This window comes from Poromitra crassiceps (assembly GCF_964638095.1).
Source record: "Poromitra crassiceps genome assembly, chromosome: 9".
NCBI classification, from domain to species: Eukaryota; Metazoa; Chordata; class Actinopteri; order Beryciformes; family Melamphaidae; genus Poromitra; species Poromitra crassiceps.
Window position 1 is genome coordinate 47,927,761 of NC_139630.1, and position 18,266 is coordinate 47,946,026.

Consider the following 18,266-nt stretch of genomic DNA (forward strand, 5'->3'; position numbering starts at 1 on the left):
TAACCTCAATTCAACTGGTCAGACTATTTCATGGAAAGAGTAAGTTTTTAGTACTCACTCAGTGTAATTGGACAATTAAAATCTTTTCATCCATACCTAATGAAGACATCACTGCTGTTGGACTCAGTGATTTACCATAAGAAAAGCCACCCTCAAGCTAAATTACTCTCATTTGATCACAACAGTCGGCCTATTGCTATGGTGATATGCATAGTTCACTACTGTAGTAATGAGTCTTCAATCCTGCTGGAAAAACTTCCAGAGGTTTAAATGTGTAACTCTGAGAGCAAGAGGGTCATGGTCCTCATGTTAATAATGAAATGATTACTTCTTCATAGAATGTATCTTTGATCTGACACGATTCCAATACAATTTATTTAGACGTTTAAATGTAGTTATAAATTTGTGTGCACTAATCTGCACATATGTAGTCCAAAAGGCTACTGCATGAATTAATATTTAACACTATCCCAAACATGCTCTATGCTCTGTGAAAGCATTAACCCCCACCCTCTGGGCATGATTGGCAGGACATTGGATATACTGCTGGAATAATTCTTGTTGTCCACTTGTCCCATCCATGCGTTATCATCTCCAATGCCCCTGTATGCTCAGAGGGGATGGTTGTCCCATAAACTGTATTTTCCCCCTGTGGGCTTTTTCCTTTTAACTTTTTATTCCATTTCAGTTTACAGTAGAGAGAAAACAGAAAATGATCAATCTCAGCTGGCGGATCCATTAAGGGATGAATGGGAAGGTGAAGTGTGGAGGCGAATTTAAAGAATGGGTCTGTGAAGGCTTAAATCAGCAGAATGAAAAAAGAGGAGCAGAGGGACTAAAAACAAGCTGATGGCCTGCAGGAACATTGCAGGCCAGAACAATAGACACAATTACACAGTGTATCCATCATGGCAAATTCTGGATTCAATGGAGTTTAAGTGCAATTCAGAGATTTGTGGGTTCCAAATGGGATTTTTTCTTCTTCTTGTGTGACACAAAAAGCAGTATTGGTGACTGTTGCGAATGCTTTCTAATAGGGGTGTCACGATACACTGAGTGCACGATACGATACGATACACGATATTGTGATAACGATACGATATTTTAACAATATTTTTTGCGATCGATTTGTAAGTTGAGGGGGCATCCTCCACGCTAATTTGAGTAATTTCACCATTTTCATCCTCCGTGTCTGTAACGTCCCTCGTCTGTTCAAACAAAGCAATGAAAAGGAGAGCGAGCATGCAATCAGATGCAGATCAGTGCCACCATGTTCAGCTTCTTTTTCTCACGATATGAGATTTCATCTCAACGATACATATTGTCACGTTTTGATATCGCAATATATCGTGGGACGATATATTGTGACATCCCTACTTTCTAAAGTTCTCTAGAACTTAAATGCAAAGATTTGGACTAACTGGCAAATAGGACTACAAATACCTTTTTATGCTCTTATTTTAAAATCCATCACTAACAATCACCAGGTGGAATAAATGCATCTTGTTTACAAATTACATTGGCATGCATTAAGTGTTACCCCCCCCCCCCACACACACACACGTATACACAGAGAAATGTTTCCTCAAACACTGTACAGACTATACCTCCTTCAAAAAAAAACATTTCACTCATTTCATATTCAGTCTTTGTAGTCAGCAACCAATGCAAGCGCTCATACGGTGCGCTCATAAGGTGCCCTCTTCTACAGGGAGTCACTGAAACGTAATGAGCAGGCAAAAGAACTGTGCAGGGAGGGAAGAATTTCTTCCTCTCCTACAATCCCACCGACTTTCACGTTATCATATCTTAAAAACGCAATGAACCCTTGAAAGGAGCCTAAGCTGACATTCAGAATTGACAACCAATCCATATTTCTAAAATGTCTTATGTGTGTTGTTATGCATGCATTAAAATGGTCTGGCAGGGATGCTGTTGTTGTTATTTAGAGGATAGGTTGGAATAGCATCTGTGGGGAAAATAAACCATGATGAAATGCCATTAGGCTCTGCCTGTGCGAGGGCCAAGGCTGCGTTCTATCCTTCTGTCTGGAAGCTGAATATCCCTTTTGATAGAAAGTGACAGGCAATGTCGGCTTTTTGGTTCTAGGAATTGATTTGTTGCTTTGGCAGGAAATACCATTTTCATGGAGCATTAAGACCTCTCCCCGACAAAAGAAATGAACCAGCAGCTTCTCAGAAGCGCCACATGCCCGATACGCATTAGTGACTATAAGGAGTAAATGTTTGCTGAGGAGCGCAACATGCTAAAGATGATGGAGACCATGCAGCAGAGACTTTATATTTCTCTCCTCGTTTGTTTGACTTCCCTTCATATCGCACCTTGAACTGAGAAACCTCACCCTGCACAACGTCTCTGGCCTTGTTACATTCGCTCTCTGTTAGACTGCCATTGGTCTGTTTGGGTGCGAGCTGCGAGTCCCTCTCACTCATTACTGTTCACCCTTTAAATCAGCTGCAAGTCGCCTTCTCAAAATGTCAGCTGTGTTCATTGATTAATACAAACAAACAAGGCCAAAACAAAAGATCTTTCCAAAAACCCTCTGGACATCTACTCATGGCCTCAGCTGACCCAAATTGCACAACTTGCATCAGCTGTATGCTAAAGTCAGAGAGTATTCCCCAAAGTTAAAGGCTAACACAGCCAGCAGAACTCTCGCTGGACACCTGGGGAATGTGGGGATCGACCAGGTTATGACAGCTACTCAAAGACGGGTCATTTGCATTAGATCAAAGTGGATAGAAGTTTAAATTCTCCTCAGAATTATTTCACCTTCTGGCACCACAATATAGATCATGCTGACTATACAAATGTTTCACCCCCCCTCTCACATTTCAACTTCAAATGCAATAATTTCTAGATTTACCGTAACTTTTCAACAGTCTAGTGGAGCCCCCATAATTGTCAATTCTACATCCATTTGTCATACATTGAATAAACAAACTCTGGGCAGCAGCGGGCTGAACGGGCACTGCACTAGTAAAGTGTCAATTCTACATCAATTTCTCAACGCGGCGAGTAGACTCTCAAGTCTCGGGGTAAGAGACGGACGATCGCAGCTGTCCAAACTTCTGGAGGAAGTCTGCCTGGGCTTGGACTAACGCCTCCTCGTCTATGTACACCGCCGCCCTCCTGGCTGTGACAAAGTACTGCACCTTCCTCAGGCTCCAGCCCAGGACGTACATGAGCAGGCCGCACACAGCTGCAGTGGAGCGGCCCACTCCAGCGTTGCAGTGGACGTAGACCGTGTGAGCGTTCTCCAGCAGACCATGCAGCAGGAATACAGCCTGGGGAAGCATCCTGACACGGCCTGCAGGAGCACATAATGGCAGCAACACAGGAAGCTGTCAGTGCTTATATTACACTTAACATGCTGCTGTCATACATTGATTCACTTGTTGATTCACTTACATACATATTCACCAACTTGCATCAACTTTTGCAGTCGATGCAAGTGAAAAAGGCAGTATATCCACACACTCACATCTGTGCAAAAATCTTATTGCAAGCTTTCCGTCATAGACCTTCAGGCATAAACAGGCGACAAGTGAATGCAGCAGTATTAAAGGTTGATACATCATCACTTGATTAGCAAAATGTACACCTGTGTCAAACATTTCCCTAGTTGCTGCACATCAAGGGAATTGTAGTCCTATAGATTTTATGGACTACAAGCCAAAGACACAAGTGTCCACTGAGACATGAATCACTAAATACATCAAATATACATACTGTACTGTACCGTAATTTACAATATACTGTATACAACAGTCGATGCAAGTATAGGAAGGACATGTTTTTGCCCCATTAGTTGGTCTTTCTGTCTGTCAGCAGGATATCCCAAAACCTATGAACAGATTTTCGTAAAATAAATTTTGCAGGTGATCTGAATCTGGGATATCTGCCATTAGACAATTGTGTTTAGCCAAAACTATGAAGATAACACAGATAGAGACTCTGACTCTGAACCCTAACTGCGCGTTCACACATACAAAGTCAATGCGAGTAGTAGCCTTGAGCGAATAATTTGCACTGCACAAAGTACAGGGTGGCATAAGGAAGACATTGTTTGGGTGAAGAAAAAGAGGACCAAAATGCATTCTTATGTGTCACCTCACCCTCAGTGCACATATCCGGTGTGGGCATCCACACGTACACCAGGCCACAGTCCTTGTACAGACGCATCAAGGTCTCCGGGGTCATGGCTTCTCCAGGGTCGCGCCTGCAGCCGTGGGAGTTGTTCACCACGTCCCACTCTGTCTGGAAGTTCATCACCGCGGTAACGCCCAACTCCCGCTTTAGCTTGAGTGTCACATGTTCCACCTGGCGAGGACAGCTGCCCAGCCACACTCGTGGCAGCACCCTGGGGGGGCCACACACAGGGATGGATTATTTATTTACTTGCATATTAGACTCCTCATTATATGCTGCACATGCTGCAATGACTCATTGTGGGAGTCCAACCGATGACTGACTGCCCAATGTCCAATTACTGCAGAGAAAATACATTCTAGCGATGCTCCTTGTTGTCAAAGTGGTGCACAATTGGATAGCGTCGCGTCACTAGATAGGGTAAGTGGTCCACACTACTAGAGTAATGCCTGGCTAAAGCAATAGTGGTCCACACTACTAGAGTAATGCCTGGCTAAAGCATTAGGACAGAGGGTGGTCCACACTACTAGAGACAGGAGGTAAAGAGACACACAGGTTGTAAAGAGACACACAAGGTGTAAAGAGACAGACAGGGTATAAAAAGACAGACAGGGCATAAAGAGACAGACAGGGGGTAAAGAGACAGACAGGGTGTAAAGAGACAGACAAGGTGTAAAGGGACAGGCAGGGCATAAAGAGACAGACAAGGTGTAAAGAGACAGACAGGGTGTAAAGAGACAGACAAGGTGTAAAGAGACAGACAGGGTGTAAAGAGACAGACAAGGTGTAAAGAGACAGACAAGGTGTAAAGAGACAGACAGGGTGTAAAGAGACAGACAGGGTGTAAAGAGACAGACAAGGTGTAAAGAGACAGACAAGGTGTAAAGAGACAGACAGGGTGTAAAGAGACAGACAGGGTGTAAAGAGACAGACAAGGTGTAAAGAGACAGACCAGGAGTAAAGAGACAGACAAGGTGTAAAGAGACAGACAGGGTGTAAACAGACAGACAGGTTGTAAAGAGACAGACAGGGTGTAAAGAGACAGACAAGGTGTAAAGAGACAGACAGGGTGTAAAGAGACAGACAAGGTGTAAAGAGACAGACCAGGAGTAAAGAGACAGACAAGGTGTAATGAGACAGACAAGGTGTAAAGAGACAGACAAGGTGTAAAGAGACAGACAGGGTGTAAAGAGACAGACAAGGTGTAAAGAGACAGACCAGGAGTAAAGAGACAGACAGGGTGTAAAGAGACAGACCAGGAGTAAAGAGACAGACAGGGTGTAAAGAGACAGACAGGGTGTAAAGAGAGGGACAGACACTGAGGGCAAAAGGAAATGGATAAAGAGGAAGGGAGGGAGGGAGAGTGGCAATTGCACAGAAGTTCAAGTGAGGGAAATGATGAGTCATTTTGGAACAGTACATTTCAGACAGACCACAGGCACGCTGACCTTAGCAGTTCACTACTCACATTCTTCTCTTCGCAGGATACAGTAAGCCGAGTGGAATATTGTCAGAAGAGCAAACATCTTTCTTTTGTCTCTCTTTCTTTCTTTCCTTCATTTGCCCCCCCCCCCCCTACAGGATCCCCACACATTTTCATGGATACAATTTCACAATTCTCCCATGACTGATCATGATCTGAATCAATACCAGAAATTATTACTGCACTGGACAAATGGGACACACCGCTTTATATTGGATTATAGTGCTTTAGAGTCATTGCATCACAGTACATGGAAAAACTATTGAAATAAAACATTTTTTTCCACAAAAATTTGAATATAAAATAGAAGGACAGTATAAAGTATAAAGACTGTCCAGTATAGAAAGGACGCTGTAACTGCGAAGTAAGAGTGGCACTGCAGAGATCTCTCTGCTCCTGTTGGCGACTGGCTGTGACCAGGGGACCTCTGGCTTTTACTGAAGAACTTGCTGCAAAAACAGCATTGTTAGATCAGTGGTTCTCAACGTGGGGGTCGCAAAATAATTGCGAGGGGTTGTGCAATGATTTATGGGATAAGAAATTAGAAAATAGTAGAGATTTCTACTATACAAATTAGGCTACCAGTCTCAAGTTTGGACACATTTTTCTTTATTCTTATTATTTACCACAGAGTAACTAGCAAGATTTCTAGGGTGGAGACTGGAGACTATGACATCACTGATAATGTCACTTTCGTGACTCTCCAATTATAGTAGGGAGAGATAAGATCAGAGTTGCTCGAGTGACATCACTGATGACATCACAACTGCCCGAGTGACATCACAGTTGTGCAAATCACAGTTGGGCAAACGTGCGCCATCGTGCAACTGTGTGCCATCAGCTCATACTTGCCATCAGCTCATACTCACAGTTGAGCAATTGTGCCTCGTTACAAACATGGCCTAGCATCCTTGGCGTCTCCTCTCCTTTGAATTGAATGAAGTATTATTGTGGGACAAGACACATGTAAAGTGAGTTAAAGTCTCTTTGAATGAAAGAATGAGACGCACATTGCAGAGGTGAGTGTGCATGATGATACTTGGGGCTACACTGATTTAAGGTTGTCTGGGTGACTAATTTAAAAAGCTATTAATAGGCAAGGTACAAGCTAGGGCACGGTGCCTCCTACTGAACACAGGTCCTTGACATGAGCAGTGTAAAGGTCTTGAACACAAATTAAAACCTGACGGCACCAATCAAGCCCGCCGATTCTTATGCAAGGAATGTGTTCACTGCCTCAGGGGGTCCCAGCCTCATTTCTGCTGTGTATGGTGGTATATCGATGTGTGCCTTAAACAAGAAAGGCATGTTTGGGTAGGTTAAGTGGGTCTGTGTTGGTTGTTGTTTGTTTGTTTGTTTGTGTGTGTGTGTGTGTGTGTGTGTGTGTGTGTGTGTGTGTTTGTATTGAGCATGAAAATGTCTCCTGTCATCCACCTCTCATTTACGAACCCACAGCCTCGTAGATTCAGAAGAACCATTACCTCCTGAGTTCTATTTCAGCTGCAGTGTGTAGACTGGCTGCTTTTAATGCAGCTATTCAATCTGGAAACAGGAAATGACTTCATTTAGCCAAACGTGTCGTTGAGATGTTACGAGACTGAGCCAAACGACTCGCTATCTATCTCCCTAAAATGCCTGTGAAGAGGGAGGAGATAAAACAAACTATTGGCGAGGAGGAGAATGGAAATGAGAGCCTTTTCTCATACACAGTTTCTGTCAATTTTGCCACACTCCTCTAATACAAATCAATTTAGGGTCATTACCACTTTCCCCTGTTAGATTTATCATTAATAAAATTAGCTAGATGAAGGTTCATATTTCCACTGTATTTTTGTTTGCCCTGCTATTCATGACTTCTGGGTCAAAGTGTGTAAAGAAGTTGATACCATATTCGGGAAAAAAATTACACTTGACCCTATCTCCTGCATTCTGGGACTACATACAGCAGCATTAAACCTTGTCTCCTCTTCATTGAAGCTGCTCAAAGTGCTTATCTATAGTGCAAGAAGATGTGTTCTTCTTCAGTGGATCTCAGACTCAGCCCCAACAGTTTCGCAGTGGATTCGGAGTGTTATGGAACTTCTCCCTCTGGAAGCTATCAGCTTTTGGCTCAAGTATAGGCCATTCAAATTTTTTCAAATCTGGATCCCCTTTCTGGACTATATTGGAGAGGATAGGGCCCGGGCCCTTCGGAGTGGTCTCTGCGGACTGGCATGGTCTGACATATGACATGTGGTGGGCCTTTATCCATTTATTGTGTCTGCATACCCCTGCTGTACTTTTTGTTTTTACAGTGTTAACCTTCTGCCTACTGTAGGTGCTCTGTGCGTTTGTTTTTGTTTGTGTGTTTGGTTTTATGTTTTGCTGTTATTATTTTTGTGGAGATTGTGTGTGTTGTGTTGTGGGTGACTGGGGACGGAGGGCATATTATTTGTTATCGCATTCTTCACTGACTGTTTGCCCCTCTGATAACTAAAAAATGAATAAACATACTTAAAAAAAAGAAAAGAAAAATAGCTAGCTAGTGTATGAGGTGCCCAAAAGATTAAACTGAATTCTGGCTGAATCCCTATGAGCCCCCCAGGCTGAGGATGCAACACACCTGGTTTAATTTTGTACAACGGGCCAGTGTTTGTTGGTCTGAATGAATTGCTAACTGACTCAGAGGAGCCACAGTCACACGGCAGCTACAAATGAATGGGAGAACAAGGTTAGAAAAACAAAAGGCCCAGCTGGAGACATACAGCAAGAGGGTGAATGAGGGAAAGAGCGAGGCTGCATAACGTCGTCGTGACTGACTTCATTCTGACTCTATTCTTTACTCAAATAAAAAGTATGATCCTGGAACAATCACAAGTGAAAGATTCGATATCAGCTCGCAGAAGAATTCAACCTTGCACAGAAGATATAAAAGAATAAAGGAGACATAATGAAAGGATTGAGTAGCGTTGAAATGGGAAGAGAGGTGGATCCTTTCCCCAGACTTTATATTATGGCAATGCAATGGCGTCAGGGGATCTCATTAATTTAAAAGCATGATTAAATGAGGCATACACATCAGATTTCACATTGCAAATGCAGACAAACAATAACGTCCAACAAGCATCACATTTCATTACTGTGACGTTGGATGACGGATCTCTATTAGTGAAACTCACTTAAAGGCTGCATGGAAGAGTGCTTAGGCAGTTTTGCAGGTCGTTGTGGCAATTTCTCTCTGGAGATGAGAGAGGTGAGGCGAAGACAGATTGTATGAATATGCAAATGACATGAAATTCAAGATGGGCGGATTGAGGAAACTTAGTGCTGCATCATTTAAACTGACACTGAACCACATGACATTCAGTTATTCATAACATCCACATACATAGTCATGCCAAGAGGCCTTTTTTGTTGTAGCCTATTACCTGGAGAAATGCATGGCTTTCAGATCGGCCACGCCGAAGTAAAAGTTGGTGGTGTGTTTCATCTCATCTGTGTGGCCCGTCTCCTCTATCCAGTGACCAATCGGGTGGCAGTACACTCCATCCACGACGTTCCTCTCGTCATATATGCAACATCTGTCATGGTGGGGACCGTTGCCTGGTAACAAAGATAACATAGTGATCCAAATTTACCCAGTAAGGGATCATACATGGACAAAACAGGGCAGGCCCAAGGCATCTATAAAGATTTCTACACATTTCTAGCAGTGCATTACCATAGTTACCGAAATCTCAGTTGAAATCAGTTGATTTTCTCTTTAATGGGATGTTAAACATTTCCATTTCAACCACAGAGCACAGTTTCTCCCCTATATTTTCATCTAAGTTCAGATCTACTACTACATCATCTCTTCCTTAGGTGTATTCATCACCACACATTAGAAAATTGTGGTTTTCAATACCAATATCCAAAATAATGTGTGTTAATTCATCGAACATGCCTACATTAGAACATCTAGTGTTGTAGGGGGGATGTAAACAGCCAGTATAACAAGATCCTTATGATTCATAATGATAAAGATAATATTATCTTTCCTAAACTTCCTTTTATTGTACAAAATGATATATTTTGTTGAATGGGAGAACATAATGTATCTAATACAGAAGGGAGTACAGCAGGAATGGCAAATATGAGGTGTGTCTTTACCGCCACCGCGTGGTTATAAGGAAGCATTACAAAAGGATGAACCAATAATGGCGGCGAATTATTATTATTTCTGCACCTGTAACGTTATGGGGTGATTAAAATTAAATATATGTGACGTGACGCCACTTTTATAGCCTTTTAAACACATGCCATGCACATTATCATGACAGTCTACTACCTTCCCAGAGGTAACTTCCGCTGACTTTTCGGATGAACTTGAACCACAGGCTGTCTTTGCACGGCTCTGCCAGCTGCACGTCGCCGGTCCACAGACATGGCTCGTGCTGTGACAGGACGTTTTGTCTGGCTTTCATCTGCACCGCCCTGTCGGGGTCCCAGTGGCCCATTTCGGCACGGGAACCCAAAACAAACACCTCGACATCTGTGCACTCCGGAGTGAGAATCACACCGAATCTGAATAACATTGTCGCAGCAATAATGTTAAGGTAACGTTACGTCCTCCAAACTCAGTATGCCGGGGTTACGGGTCATGTCATTTGCCTCATGCTCCTCTTTAATCCCATACATTTCCGGATGTCTGTCTAGCCTAAAAATAAACTCTAGTCTGCAGCAAAGAGGAGGAAGAAGCAGTGAGGTCCCACTCTGTCCCAATTTCCAGGCACCACCACACATCGGCGGAGACCACCAAAGCTGCTCTAAGCATAAACCAGCCACAAATAATGGTCTGACATAAATTTATCCTCTGTGACAGAGGATAAACATAATCTTAGATTATGTTTATGATTAATAATTTCTACATTTCAATCATTGAATTGATTTGTCTGGGAACTATTCTTGGAATATGTTGTTTTAACTGCACTAGCGGCATTTTGGAATACTCGTCCCTGTGTGACTGGCCATTTAGTCAGGCCTCGCTCACAGTTGGCATGCAGCCTCTCCTCTCTCCCCAGAGGGTTTTCATAGTCCACTTCAATTGGATGATTATAACTCTACTCACTTGTGGGCTCCTCCACTGCGGACTGTGCGGAGCACCTGTGGGCTCCTCCACTCTGGAGCTCTCCATGGTGCTGAGCCTGTCTTGAGTCATTTTGGCCACTGATTAGCCATGTTTGCCCATTTAGTTTGCCCTAATTACCAAATTCAAAAATCCAGCTCCGTCAGGTCACCCGCATGGGGTGCTCTTTAAACTGGCTGAAAGATTCAGCAGGATCGCACATGAATATGGCATAGGTCTACAGTGTAGCTGTGGCCAAACACAATTCTGCTCACACACACACACTCACTGACAGACACTTTGCATTCTTATAGGATGCTGCTTTGGGCACAGATCAGCCAGGTGTCCAGGTAGTATGGGAGTACCTTGAACTGATATAGACCTAGCAGCTGACCATTGAACGTTTCCTTGGAGCAATGTCACATCCCCCATATTATGCACTGATCTTATCACTCATATGGGTCATCTTTTCAAAGACAATGAGCAGTCTATTCACCTTAGCATTTATTCATGAAATAGAGAGTAACAATTCAGAATATTGGAGACACCGCAGAGGTGCTGGTGGTCCAGAAATGCAGTAACTAACTACTACAAAATCAATGCACACACCTATGGGTCATTCTCTTTTGCTGTCCCCATCATAATAGATACATATAATATGATGTATACTGTTAGCCACTGTATAGAGGAGACAGATTACACATGACATGAGATAAGACACAAGCAACTTTTGTTTTGAAATTGTTGGTCAGTAGCTCATGCATTTCTCTAAGTATAAAATAAAGGCCCTCTTAACATAATCAATAATGCATGTTTGTTGGATAATACAAGCACATTTTTACATTTGAAATAAGTTTAGATTCTGCTGGACAGCGATTACACGAAAGCTTATTGTGGTTTAAAGACATCAATCATCTCACAGGAAAAAGGTTCTAATATAGATTATAAGGTTGTTGTTATATGGGGCGAAAACATAACCCCCCATACAATAACATGTTTTTTTTTGTCTGAATGGATTTGCATGAAACTTTGTGGAAAGTTTGGTCATGAATGGTTACAGATGTTATAGTTTCCACTTTCCAAGGGCACTACCACAGCAAAAGGCTACTGTAACAGTGGTCGCGGTAATGTTTGGCATGGATAATACTGTTTGTTTCCATCAGTAAGAGTTCAACAAGATGTCAAATGAAAGCTGAGAATGCACAGATTCCAATCTTATCACTCTACGACCAAAACTCACTGAACTAGTAGCCAAAGAAAAACTGATGCGGTTTGTTTACCAAAATGCTGCTCGGCTGATCCCTCGTATAACTTCCAAACAGATTAATGTAACATGAAACTTCCTCATTAGTGGCATAATCAAACAACATGGGGGACTATTATAATATTTGTTTTAATAAAAAAAAAAAAAAGTACTATAATATAGCCTAAACTAAGACTATGAATGGGAAATAAAATGCAAAAAACAAAAACAAAATTAAGATTTTTGCAAATGACATCAATGCAGGTTGAGCAGCAATTAAGCTGTGTTTTACTGTAGGCCAACCCCACAGACTTATTTAGACAGCTACACTGTTCTCCATTTCAGCAGGGTTTAAGTAGTTGTAAGGCACTGTGAGGGTTGAGTTCCTCTTTGTAATGGCCTCACTGAGGATGGACAACTCTGCTTGAAATTCCTTAATCATCTGCTTGGGGGCAGGTTCATCAAAGCGTTCTTCAGGATATGTACCCAGAAGAACCTGTCAAAAAGACACAGAAAAACCAGAGGGGAAACATGACTGACCACTGACACAGCAGACTGTTTAAGATACCATAGGCAGTTCTAAATGGATTAGTCACGTAGGCCAAAGTGTGTATTCAATCATGTCAGCCAAACTTACGACATCGCTGTATTTGCTGGCAAGCAGCCAAACCATTGACATGAATTTGACTGTCTCTCCAACATTTGGGAGCGTTGCCATGATTGTCTTCATGTTAGACTGCCCCTTAGTGGTTGGAGGAGCTTTGCGCATCAGGAGAGAGCTGTTGGCCATCCAGCTGTTGTAGTCATACTAAAAATTAAGAGAGATGTTTCAGTATCTATTGCAGGTCTGTCTATTTATTTTGGGGTTGTGGGCCCATCTTTAACTGAAACCCACAGACAATAAATGTCAGATTAACGGCATTACATACAATTATATAAAACTATATAAGAAAGGTCATGTTTTCATCACTTTATTCAGATGATATCCTACTGATCTTGCACATGTGCCATATGTTTGATGACCCTAATCTATTATCAAATTTGTTTGAATTCATAAAGCATCTTTTTCCCCAATTCTTAATGATCTCACCTGCCCATTGTTGACTGCAGAATGTTGAGCAGACACTGTGAAGATCACCATGGTGACAAACTTGATCACTTCCTCCACAGTGCGAAAGCTTTCAGGAATCCCTGTTGGTGTCACCGTCATCATCAATCATTTTATACCATTATTGGAAATATTTATGTCTGTATGTACATTTATAGATTTGCTGTTTACACAATTATATGACGAGAACATAAATAAATGACCTGAGCTTCTGTTTCCTAAGAAGCAATGGGTGAATATCTCCTTGATCCATGCCTGGAGCTCCGGGTCTCTACACACGTCACTATCTGAGGGGTAATAGTACTTCACCATTGCCTTAGCAAAGCTGGAGAGGAAGCGCAAGAGCTTTGTGACTTAATGATTTTCAAACCCTATAATTTCTTGAATTAGATCATTTTGTGCCAGCCAACTAACATTGTCTCCATCCTTACTACCTGCTCAAGTACTCAAGTACTGTAAAGTTTATGACCAAAGCTATATATATGTCATGACATGATTTTATTTTATCACCTGTTGATGATGCTCCACAGCTTCAGTCCATCCTCTCTGTAGTAAAAGTTGGGGATGGACTCCAGTCCTCGTGCAGCAATGTTGTCTGGCAGACAGAGGGAGCTGTAGGTCGTTTCAGAGTGAGCCCTTCTCATGATCTCGGCCATCCCCTCTAGTCCAAGGGAACTCTACACACAATGTGAGGCTTCATTAGATTGGGCTGAATCTCTTGCTCACAATACTGTAATTGGATTTTAAGGTTCAAGTTCTGAATATTCAATATTAAAAAATATGGGTCAAAGAATCATACTGTGCTGAAAGGTCCATTTGGTGCCAAAAGAACTTTGCGTCCAACAGTGTTTATTTGGAAGGTGTAGCGGAAGTGTGGGATCAGTAGCTGTACAGATGAGACAACAGGGAGAATAATAGAAATTAAATTACATTAACAATCAATTTGTGATTTATGCTACAGCTAAATTCACATTTTACACAGTAATCAATTTACGATTCAAGATCATAATCATAAGTAAAATCATGCAATGTCATGTTCAGATCACAAAACATTGGCAGGGAAACAACTGAACTCCATGATCTCCCCTATGTGACCATACCTTGTAGAAGGGATGAATTGCAGGGAAGCTGCGAAGAGTGGCAATAGCAAAGGCTTCTGCCAGAAAATGAGTGTTCATGAGGTGATAAACAGACTCATATTGCAAGACGTCTGCATTTTTCAGAAACATCTTGGCTAGCATCCAGTCGCTTTCTGGGTCACTCGGCAGAAAAATGGGATTCTGCTCAGACGGTTGTTGATGCAGCTGAAATGTCAAAAAGATTTTTCTTTTCATACAATGTGGCTATTTAGACTTTTATGAAAGTATAATACACCATTGGTGATTTGACAAAATATTCTACATCCATATTAACAGTATGAATACAGGCATTGATTCATCGGTGAAATACCTGGATTGCGATTGGCATGAGTTTCTTCTCTGGGTTCATGTAGAACAAGCCGAGCCCAGCAGTCAGAGGTAGAGGTTCACCGTTATACATCCTTGTGGCTAACCCCTCCATCCTCTTGTAGTCACAGAGGAATACGTTGCCTTTCTGTTATGGGAGTCACAGATAGAAGAAAGAATAACAAATGGAAGTGATCCATTCCCCACATGCAGGAAAATGTTATTTAATGTTAAACAAAGAGAACATTAAGCAGTCAACCTGTTATCCAACCATCATCAGTGTTCAAGAGTCATAATTCATTCATTCATTCATTCATTCATTTTATTTATACCGCACTTTTCATTCACAGAATCTCAGAGTGCTAAGAATCTGAGTGCTATCTCAGACTGCTAGTCATAGACCGTAGGGCAGTGGTTCCCAACCTTTTCCAACTCAGGGCCCACTTTTATGTCTCAAAAATGTTCGCGGCCCACCTCCGACCCCATAAATACAAAGGCCATATAATGCGTTCTCAGAGCACTTTCTTATTGAAAATTGAACATAAAGGACTGAACTGAATACAGGAGAAACATGTTGGAAGCTCCACAGTCACTAACACAGCACCTGTAACATGTTGCAACACCTTCAGTATTACAGTTTTCAAGGAGCTGTCCACACACACACACACACACACACACACACGCACACACACACACACACACACACACACACACACACACACACACACACACACACCAATCATTCAAGGAGCTGTCCATCAGCACCACACAGATGTCAGAAATGACAAGCAAGGGGCTGTCTGTAACAGGCTAATTAACAAATGATTAATAAATAACGGTATCCTTCAACAATGGAAAAATGCATTCTCATAACAATTTGACATCCAATATCAGATCCAAACAAAATCCAAATATCAGAAGAAAGCCCATTAAATCGATAGGGTTACAAATAAACACAAACCCAATATAAAGATGATGTAAAGATGAAACTTCAATTCAAGCAAAAGCAATAACATCAAAGAAACAAAAATCATACTTTTTCAAGTATGATTTTTCAAAATCTTTCAAAAAAATTTTTTTTTTTTTTTTTTCAAAAATCATACTTTTTTGGAAATGATTTGGCGGCCCACTTGCAATACCTTCGCGGCCCACCAGGGGGCCGCGGCCCACAGGTTGGGAATCACTGCCGTAGGGTCATCATCTCACTGCTACACAAGCATAGGTTTAAAACTACGTAGTATAAATTGTCTGCAAAGACAGCTGAGGCACTCCTCTTCCAGACCTCCATTTCCATCTGCAGAGAGCTTCCACCTTCCAGGAATGGCTTCACCATCTCCTCTGTGACTGGAAAGTTGGAGGGAAGCTTCAGGCAGCGCTCGATCACATTGGGGTTGGTTGCATTCAGAAACTGGAATCCATAAAAGTCATCTTCACTCCAATGCTCTGAGACATACTCTGGAAGGAGGGCAGTTGACAGATACATTTTCATAAAGTCATGAAAATAAGGAACAACAGCCAGAGAAACTCATACAGTGGATGTAATGTGATCACTGAGTGCTCAAGTGACATCACCGATTCTATACATAAGTGATATCATCAGTGATTTATGATTAATTTGAGTGTGTCTTTGAGTGAGGCTTTGGAGACCACTGTGTTCCAGACCAGGGGAGACTAACCCCCATGGGTCCACTAGTAGTAGTAGGATGCAAAGTGTGTGTGTCTGTGTCTGAGTGAGCAGAATTGTGTTTGGTCACAGCTATGCCATGAATGATTCAGCGTGATCACATGTACAATTTTTACATGTGAAAATGTATCAGTGGCCAAAAATGGCTAATCAGTGGCCAAAATGACTCAAGACAGGTTCAGCACCATGGAAAGCTCCAGATTGTTGTTGTAACATGTTGTAATCAGTGAAGTGGACTATGAAAACCCTCTGGGGAGAGAGAGACGAGAGGCTGCCAGTCACACAGGGACAGATATATTCCACTAGTGATAATGAGAAAGTTGCAGTTGAGTTAACCTGCAATGCTATTGATAACTTCTGCTATACCTGACATCGCAGTCTCTTTGAACGAGAAAACCTTTTTCATGGCCTCAATGTTTTCCCACTCTTCACTAGATCCTGTCATTCCCTTAAGGTTGGATTCAGCAGACCTGAGTTAGGGGTAAGAAAGATTATACTGTAAAAGGGCAAGGACAATGCAGATGATTAAACATTACTATTTCAATATATATATAAATATTTTGGCTTAAAAAGGGTAAGGGATATGACTATCTTGGAACCAAGTGGTGCTCCAACTTAAAAATAAACACAAAACTCACATCATTTTCTTCGTATAAAGTATTTCAAATGATTTGGACATGGAAAAGCGGATTTCAGCTGGGAGCTCAGAGACATCTTTGAAGTTGCTTTTGTGGGGCTGTCCCTCAGCATCCACCTCCCATCTAAAACACAGAAAGCAAAACTGAGAGCATGTAAATATTTGTCTAGAGATAGGCTTCTGAGAGTTTAACTGCAGATCTAGGTACACATTGTGGACATGAAAACCTTACTGGAACAAGGAGGTTTTAAATTCCAGCTCTTGTTTACGGTTGTCAATCAGTAGGCGGTGCTCCTCCTCAGATGCCTTCATGGCTGAGGAGATCAGGATAACAATATGGACACAAAATTAGTCACATTAGAAATTACACAACGAATATATTTTAACATTAACAGGAATCTTGAGCAGAAGAGATATCCTAATCATTTTTGTGTATATTGGAAGCAGACCTTTCCCTCCTCTGAGCTCAACAAGTTCCCCCCTGGACACCCATCTGTGACAGGGGAAAAGGATGACTTCTTCCTCTGGAGTGGTCACCACAATTTTGGAGCAGAACCACTCGTTTTCTGGGAGATACAAATAGGGATCTTTCTCCAGCTTGACCAGTAGAAGTTTCCCCAGAGACGAAGCAGTTTTCACAGTATAGGTCCCAGTCTGTGGGGGAAGGGTTCAGGTAGGGTCGTGAAATTACCCTCCATCAACCAACACAATGCCTTAAGTTAAATGGTGCATGTATTAAGTAATCACTACACAGCCGCAAATTCAACTTACCTTCGCAGCTGTAAAATCAATGCCATAGTTGTTCAACTCTGTACGCTCACTCTCTCCTTCAGTTCCAATTAAGGTGACAAATATGTAGTCAAATGTTCCTGCATCTTTTGTGTCACCTGTTGTCACCTCTAGCTTGTACTCAGCCATGATCACTCTGTAGAAAAAAACAGGAAATGTCAAACATTCAATTGTAATTGTTCATAATATGCTAACATTGTACAAAAGTAACCAGAATAGGAAAATACAGTATGTATCATATCACAAAATCTATTATTGTTTTCTCTCTCTCACACACACACACACACACACACACACACACACACACACACACACACACACACACACACACACACACACACACACACACACACACACACACACACACACACACACACACACACACACTCCATTGTTGAAGCATTGTGCATTGTCATCCAGGGTCCCTGGTTTTCCAGTGTGGGGAGTCATCTGTCATATTTGTGGAGGTATGGGTCATTGTATTGTGCCCTGAGGCAGGGTCGTCTATTTTCGACCACACCAGAGCAGACCAGCACAGACCCGTCTGACTCACCTGACCTGGTGATCTAGCGAGAGACCACGCTTACACTAGAGAAAGTTCATTAAAAGTTTTATTTA

At 42.0% G+C, this 18,266-nt stretch overlaps 2 protein-coding genes across 2 annotated transcripts; both read right to left on the bottom strand.

The window, feature by feature from the left end:
• Positions 1 to 3,047: 3,047 nt before the first annotated feature.
• Positions 3,048 to 10,212, bottom strand: epm2a (EPM2A glucan phosphatase, laforin; the record flags this gene model as incomplete). Its single annotated transcript, XM_083643360.1, has 4 exons — positions 3,048 to 3,331; positions 4,140 to 4,384; positions 9,064 to 9,238; positions 9,966 to 10,212. The coding sequence occupies 4 exons, from the start codon at positions 10,210 to 10,212 to the stop codon at positions 3,048 to 3,050; spliced, it is 951 nt and encodes a 316-aa protein (XP_083499486.1).
• A 2,089-nt stretch (positions 10,213 to 12,301) lies between these two features.
• LOC310782358 (arachidonate 12-lipoxygenase, 12R-type-like) lies at positions 12,302 to 17,777 on the bottom strand (the record flags this gene model as incomplete). The annotated part of the gene is made up of 14 exons (XM_083643023.1): positions 12,302 to 12,481; positions 12,623 to 12,793; positions 13,076 to 13,176; positions 13,297 to 13,418; positions 13,604 to 13,770; positions 13,893 to 13,979; positions 14,194 to 14,397; positions 14,543 to 14,686; positions 15,821 to 15,993; positions 16,589 to 16,692; positions 16,861 to 16,983; positions 17,092 to 17,173; positions 17,309 to 17,513; positions 17,631 to 17,777. The coding sequence occupies 14 exons, from the start codon at positions 17,775 to 17,777 to the stop codon at positions 12,302 to 12,304; spliced, it is 2,010 nt and encodes a 669-aa protein (XP_083499149.1).
• Positions 17,778 to 18,266: the final 489 nt, after the last annotated feature.